Below are 7,214 nucleotides of genomic sequence, written 5' to 3'. Positions count from 1 at the left end.
CATCAAATTATACACTTTAGCATGAACCCAGTTGTTAGAAGACCTTAGTCAGAAACCTTGCAAATTTGAAAATGTAATACTCCTCTCTGGATTGGATACGAGAGAGCCAGTGTGGTGCAGTGGCGAGAGTGTTGGACTAGGAGCCGGGAGATCCGGGTTCTAGTCCCCGCTCAGCCATGGAAGCTCACTGGGTGACTTCGGGCCAGTCACAGACTCTCAGCCCAACCCACCTCACAGGGTTGTTGTCGTGAGGATGAAATGGAGAGGAGGAGGAGAATGCAAGCCGCCTTGGGTTCCTTGCAAGAGGAAAAAAGGCGGGATATAAATGCGATCAATAAATAAATAATACGAGAGAGACAGTTTCAATCACATAAGCTCTTATATGAGCCTGACACATCAGGACCCTTTGAAGGACTTAAGGCTGATAAAACAGATTGTATTCTGTTTTGAAGGCAAGCTAGCATCTTTTTTTGCCTTCTGTTTTTATCGTATTTTGAGGTTTCAATGGCTTTATGTGTTGATGGCGTCTGCTTTATACCAGACACCACTTTGGAGATTTAGAGTGAAAGGAGAATTATTATAGCTGTTAATTATAATTATTTATATCCCACCCTCCACTGAATTCACAGCTCTCAGCGAAGCTTACTGAAGTTGAAAACGCAATAAAATCCATCAGAAATTAATCCATCCATCCCTCCAATAATAAAAATGAAGAGAAGGAAAAGTGCAGGAAATTTTTTTAAAAAGACCTAACCCCCCCCCCCAAGAATGTCAACCGCAAAAGAATAATAAAACCGGTAAATAAATAAATTCTTGTTTAGACAGGCATTTTATCTGATTGTGTATTGAGACGATTTTTGTGTGCGTGGGGAGAGTTATATTATGTGTATATGTTTCTTTTTGCACGAGGTATTTATCAATCGCCATTTTGGCTCTCCTTCAAGAAACAAATGCGAAATATAAACTAAATACAGGCGCAATTCTACACGTGCCTCTTCAGAAGTAACCCCCATTGAACTCCATGGGATTTACTCTCAGGTAAATTGCGCGCAGGATGAAACCGCCCCTCGCGCCGTTCTTATCCCATTCCACTTTCCCGCCCAAACGAGCTCCGCCCACCGTTCTGCCTCTAGACCGGCTCACTATGCCGCCATAGGGAGGACGACCTTCTTCCCGTGAGCCTTTGCGCGCGCGGCCTTCTCCCGGGAGCCCTTGCGAGCAGGGTCCCGGATACTCCTTGGCAGCGGCAAGATGGCGGACCGACCCGGTAAGCGGTGCTTGGGAAGGGAGGCTCCAAGGTGACTCGGCTGTGTTGGGGCCTGAGCGGTGCTAGGAAAATCCCGCCTCTCCTTTTGGGGAAGAAGCATCCGGGTTCTGCCCTGTCCTGGCTTCCAGGAGGAGAGGGAGGCCTCTTCGCGAGGCCTCTTCTGTAGCCTCGTCCCCTAATGCAGCTCTGGGGACAGCGCATTATGGCCGCTCTTCGTGCTGGGCGTGAGGTGTTTGCTTAAGGATGTTTAAACAAAAGAACGCCTTTTCCTCTGACAGCTCTCCTGTGCGAGGGAGGGAGGGAGGGAGGTATTAGGCAGAAGTTCAACAGGCGAAGCTCTGCTCTCCCCCTCCCTCCCTCCCTCCCTCCCTCCCTCCCTCCCTCCCTCCCTCCCTGTAGGAAAAACACCGCCGGCTGAATTACTGCTTCCGCGGCAGCTTTTAAAGCCGGGCTGGGCACCTTGTGGCCCTCATTATTTATTATTATATTGGCCTACAACTCCCTTCAGCTGTAGCCAGCCTAGCCAGTGGGGAGGGATGATGGGAGTTGTAGGCCAAAACAAATGGAGAGCTACAAGTTGCCAGCCCCTGTTTTAAAGGCACAGGGACCTTTCGTGGGGTAGGGAGGAGAGGATGGTGGCAAACCCCAAGCAGCTGCTCTTGCACTTGCTCTTTCCTTCCCCTTATTGTAATAGTAGATGTCCCACTAAGTGCTCAAGCTGTATGCTGAGGAGGGAGGAATTGCCGTACCCACCTTTATTCCCACCCACCCCCCAATCATGTGGGACCATGCATGTCTTTAATATTGACAGCCTCCTAAACCTGATGTAACAGATCCGTCTATGCCTGGGTCAAAACTCCTATTTCAGTTCCTCATATAATTTAGTAAATGTATCGTTATGATTTACTAAATTATATGAGGAACTGAAATATATATATAATGTATAGTTATGATGGGGCCGCGGTGGCTTAGTGGTTAAGACGCTGAACTGCAGACTGGAAGGTCGGCAGGACAGCAGTTTGAGACCCGAGTGCCACATGACGGAGTGAGCTCCCGTCTTCAGTCCCAGCTTCTGCAAACCTAGCAGTTCGAAAGCAAGAAATTGCAAGTAGATAAATAGGTACCGCCTCAGCGGGAAAGGTAACAGCATTCGTGCACCTCAGTGTTCAGTCATGTCGGCCACATGACCACAGAAGCGTCTTCGGACAGCGCTGGCACTTCAGCTTAGAAATGGAGATGAGCACCACACCCTAGAGTTGGACATGACTGGTTGGGGACACCTTTTTTTATATATAGTTATGATACATAAAAGGGTTTTCTAGAAGGAACTTCTGCATTGGGCAGTGCATGAGTAGGTGAGCCAGAGTTATATGGAGTTTTCCACAGGTACTTGTATCATTCATTTAATTTTGCAGATGCTCCCATCTTACATTTAAAAAGTGCCTTAAGACACAATGCTATGCAAGTTTAAACAGAAGGCCCACAACTCCCAGCATGCCCCAGTCAGCATGGGGCATGCTGGGAGTTGTAGGCCTTTTTTCTGTCTAAACATGCACAGGATTGTTCCCTTAAACTTGTATACACATATTTGCTTCCCAGCTTGTGCTTAGTTCTTCCTTGGTCTGAATTTCCCTTTACAACACCCCAAGATGTTTCTAAAAAAACCGAACCCCCTTTTTTTTCATGAAATGTTCACCATAACATACTAATTCATTATCCCCAACTGAACTGAAGCCCAGGTACATATGACAGCATCTGCTCAAATTAATCCTATTTCATTTCCATCTTTTCCCTCCCTTTGCTGTCAACTCTACTGTAAAATTTGGGGGCAGTAATCTATTTTGCTGATATTCTGTAAGAAGTCTTCTACACTGATGGAACTATGTCTACATAATTGTAAGAGGAGAGCAGGGTTAGTCTTAACTACATATAGCCTTCCTGCTTTGGCTTGCGAGGTCTTGCATATTTCACCAATGAGAAGGTCTCTTTGAGAAAGAACAGACACTGCTTTTTTAAGGGGTTGAAAGCACTTCACAAATCTTCAGATTGGTAATTTTACAAGAATTCTGTAAGTAGGTCAGTATTCTCATATTTTGGGGAGTGGAGGGGTGATGAGGTTGCAGTCTCTTAGCCATGATGCCTCTACATAACTCTGATTCCCTTTGTCGTACCTTGCCTAGTGCAGGAATCCATTATTAAAAATCCTTTAAGTATTGTGTTTATTTCATAGTATGGGGAATTGAAGCTGAGGGGGGGGGGGGGTTGTCTCTCTAAGCAAGGATGTGGACACAAGCGAAACACTTCATCCCCCAGAACTCTTAAACAATGTATCCGAATATATCCTCTCATACTGAGAGCCACTTTTAAGCTTTGCCTTCCCCAACCTGGTGCCCTCCAGATGTTGGCATGCTGGGTAGAAACTATGGGAGTTACAGTCCAAGACATCTGGAAACACCAAGTTGGGGAAGTCTGGTTTACCCTAACCAAATTCACAGGACTGTTAGGATAAAAGGGGGTGGAGGAACCTTGTGTGCTGCTTTGAGCTCCTTGGAGGAGAGATTAAAATGTAATAGAAATTATAATGACCTCCCATGAGAAGGTGACGCATTCATCCCCACAAGCTTGGTTTTCTTTCCTAGTACCCATTAAAGATAAGAGGCTCCTGGATGTGAAAGTGGGGCAGCTGCCAACCTGGTTAGCAACAAGAGATTACACCCCACAAGGGATTGTTACCAGTTGTCGAAGTGGTGAGTATTTGGGAGGTGCCTGGCTCTGGGGTGTCTATTTCTAAGGTTTTTCTAGATCTGCAGCAGTCATCTGTTTTACATTTCCATGCCAATAGCTTCAGAGTTCTGGTTTTAGGTGTATGCCAGTACTGCTACATCTGAGAGTAAAGGCAGGCTTCAGCCTATAACAGATTATCAGTTATGTAGAAACACGCTGGTTTGCCAATGAAATAAAGGCCTTGTGATATAAAAATCAAGGGTTTGAAAATCTACACAGCCACAGCCCACTTGCATATCTTGAATCTTAGTGCCTTCACCATGTGATCCAAATACTACCTTGGGAATAAGTTTCCATTGAATTCAGTGTAACTTCTGAGTGAAGAACCATAGGACTGAGCAGCAAGCCTCTGTTTTCAGCTGTGCAGCCAGATCCTATACATTATTACTCTGAAGCAATTTCCACTGAGGTCATTGGCATTCAAGTAATTGTACATAGGACTGCAGCAGTCAACAGCCAAAGTTTCTGGCCCTAATTATTTAAGAGATTTATATTCCACCCTTCTGTAAAAATCCTGGGGTGGCTTACAAAGTTTAAAAAACAATTAAAACAAATACACTAAAAATATGAAAATCAGTAGGAGCAGCATAAAAATTAACTTATCAGGCAGTGCTTGCTTAAGAATTAAAAAAAGGAAGAGCTTGCTTGCATATACTTATATGAAGCTAGTAGTAATTCTGCAGCATTTCTGCAGAGGACTCTCCCAACCCAGCTACCGGAGATCCTTTTAACTGGAGATGGGGAGGGACTGAATGTGAGTGCACCTACATGCAAGACAGTCAGCCTTATGCTGACTCTGAGAGTTTCTTTCCCTGTCCTTGAACCAGATGCTTTCATGTGGCCTTTTTACATTGGTAAGCTTGATCAACTATTGCTAGCTGGATGGTAGAGACTCACTGATGAGAAAACTTATCTACTCAGGCTGCAGTTCTAAGAGCACTCGTGCAGAAGTAAGTCCCATTGAACACACTGAGTTTAATGGGACCCACTTCCTAGCAGCCATTCATAGGATCAGGCTGCAAATGTGATTCTAGTGTGACTTTTTTGCTGCTCTATCCAGACAAGACAGAGGCACTGTTAGCAGGGAGTTCATCTGCCTGGTTGAGTGATGTTCAGCCTATTCTGCAGGGGGTTGCTTTCCCCCTGAAAGATCGGGTATGCAGCTTGTGGGTGCTCCAGCTACAACCCTATCTGAACAGAGATAGCCTAGCGACAGTTATCCATGCTCTAGTAACCTCCTGGTTGGATTACTGTAATGCATTGTACATGGGCTACCTTTGAAGATGGTTCAGAAATGTCAGTCAGTTCAAAATAGAACTGCTAGGCTAGTACCTGGGCCTGGTCAATATGATCATGTGATAGCGGTGCTTCCATCAGCTCCACTGGCTTCTAGTTTTGTTTCCAAGCCCAGTTCAAAGTCTTGGTGTTGACCTGTAAAGCCCTAAACAGCTTGGGACAAAAGTATCTCTAACACAGGGACGGTCAACTTGTGGCCCTCCAGTGGTTTTGCCTCAAAACTCCCTTCAGCCCTAGCTAGCATTGCCAGTGGTGAGGGATGATGAGAGTTGTAGGCCAAAACTTCTGGAGGACCCCAAATTGCCTACTCTGATTTAAAGGAAGTCTTGTCCTATATGTACCTGCATGGATGCTCAGGTCATCTTCAGAGACCCTCCTCCAGGTGCCCCAGTGCAGGAAGTTGGGCAGGTGGCTATCAGAGAGGCCTTCTCAGTTGTGGCACCCCATTCATTCTTGGATGCCCTCCCGAAGGAGACTCGCTTGGCACCCACATTATTTTTTTCATGCCATGTGAAGTTCTTTTCTCTCAAGTATTCCAGTTTAGTTTTTAGATTTTTATGGCTGTTCTTACATTTTATATTTATTCTTGCGCTGTCTGTTTTGTATTGCATTTTATTCTTCTGGCTTTATAACCTGCCCAACGAATGTCTATTAGAGGGATTAAATATATAATAAATATTGCCATTAGAAGTTCTTCTGTGTTTCCTTTAAATATTGTCTTCAGAAGCTGTGTTCAAGAAAGTACTATGACTTTTGAAGCTGAGACTGTTTCCCCACTTCACTAGGTTATGACAGATTTGTCAATAAGTACATTAATGTGAAGAAAGGAGGCATCAGTGGTATTGCCATGATGCTAACGAGCTATGTGGTCATCAGCTACATCTGGAACTATGAGCACATTAGTGAGTAAAATCTTATCTTGTATGCTTTGAAAACTAGCATTAAAAAAATTCCTCTGAGAAGGAAGATAATTTCTAATGTATAAATAAGAGCATGCATTCTAGTGTGGGTCTTCAACTGGTGAGGTGGGACCCTCAAGTGGATCATGCCCTGATGTAAGGTGGGTTGCAGCAGTGGTAGTGCCATGATTTTCTTCATGGTTAGAGTATACCTCTGAGCACCTGGTGGTGGGCGCAATGGGTGGTGGGGTCTGTTGTGTTCATACCACTTATAAGCTTTGCAGATGCATCTGGTTGGCTACTCTTGGAAACTGAATACTGGCCTATATGGGCTGTCTTCAGTGGAATCCCACAGAGCTACTCTTATGTCTGAATTCAATTGCTAGTAGTGCTGTAATCTGTAGTATTTGTTGGTGCCACCAAAAGCACCTGGCTGTTGATCAGCCCAGTAACTGCAGAATAGTCTGATACAACAGGCAGCAACTAGGGCTGCCTTTGGGGTGGTACCTAGTCTTGGAATACTTTCCAAAAATTTGTTTGGGGTCCACGCTGTTATTACTTAGGTGCCAGGTAAAATCTGTGTTCCACAGAAATTTGTTTAATGAGAACCCACTGCTGACAATTGTTAAGCTTGCCCATTTTTTGATGTTGTTAATGAACTGCCTTGAGTAGAAATCATAGAAAGAATTTAAAAAAAACAGTATGTTCTATGTACAAGAAAATCCAAAAGGTTGCACAACTTCAACAAACTGGCTTGTTTTGATTATTCAGAGCATGAGCGATGGAGAAAGTATCACTGAGACTCAACTGACCAGAAGAATACAAGTTGCCACTCTTTGAGGGGCAGCAGAAAGCGGCTTCAACTGAAGATGGCTTGGCTCTTAAAAGTGGAGTTCTCTCCTAGAATTGCAAGTGTATTCCAAGACCAATAATAAAATATTTACTGTCAATGTGATGTGTGGAACTAA

The 7,214-nt window shown here is 44.5% G+C and overlaps 1 protein-coding gene across 1 annotated transcript; it reads left to right on the top strand.

Moving 5' to 3' along the window:
- The first annotated feature begins 1,228 nt into the window (after positions 1-1,228).
- On the top strand, positions 1,229-7,196 carry ATP5MF (ATP synthase membrane subunit f). Its single transcript, XM_084818338.1, has 4 exons — positions 1,229-1,267; positions 3,907-4,014; positions 6,133-6,249; positions 7,018-7,196. Exons 1-4 carry the CDS (start codon positions 1,252-1,254, stop codon positions 7,044-7,046), a joined length of 270 nt encoding a protein of 89 aa, XP_084674464.1. The 5' UTR covers positions 1,229-1,251; the 3' UTR covers positions 7,047-7,196.
- The last annotated feature ends 18 nt before the right edge of the window (positions 7,197-7,214 follow it).

Source organism: Heloderma suspectum, chromosome 12 (genome assembly GCF_057233095.1).
Source record: "Heloderma suspectum isolate Gila_16-S chromosome 12, 16-S_ref, whole genome shotgun sequence".
In the NCBI taxonomy this organism is placed as follows: domain Eukaryota; kingdom Metazoa; phylum Chordata; class Lepidosauria; order Squamata; family Helodermatidae; genus Heloderma; species Heloderma suspectum.
The sequence above is the reverse complement of the archived record's forward strand: the minus strand, read 5'-3'. Positions and strand labels throughout refer to the sequence as shown.

Bases quoted from the DNA above. Each gene is read 5' to 3' on its own strand.
- ATP5MF (XM_084818338.1), top strand. The intron at 4,015-6,132 runs GTGAGTATTTGG...CCACTTCACTAG, and splicing joins TGTTACCAGTTGTCGAAGTG to GTTATGACAGATTTGTCAAT. The intron at 6,250-7,017 runs GTGAGTAAAATC...TTGATTATTCAG, and splicing joins CTGGAACTATGAGCACATTA to AGCATGAGCGATGGAGAAAG.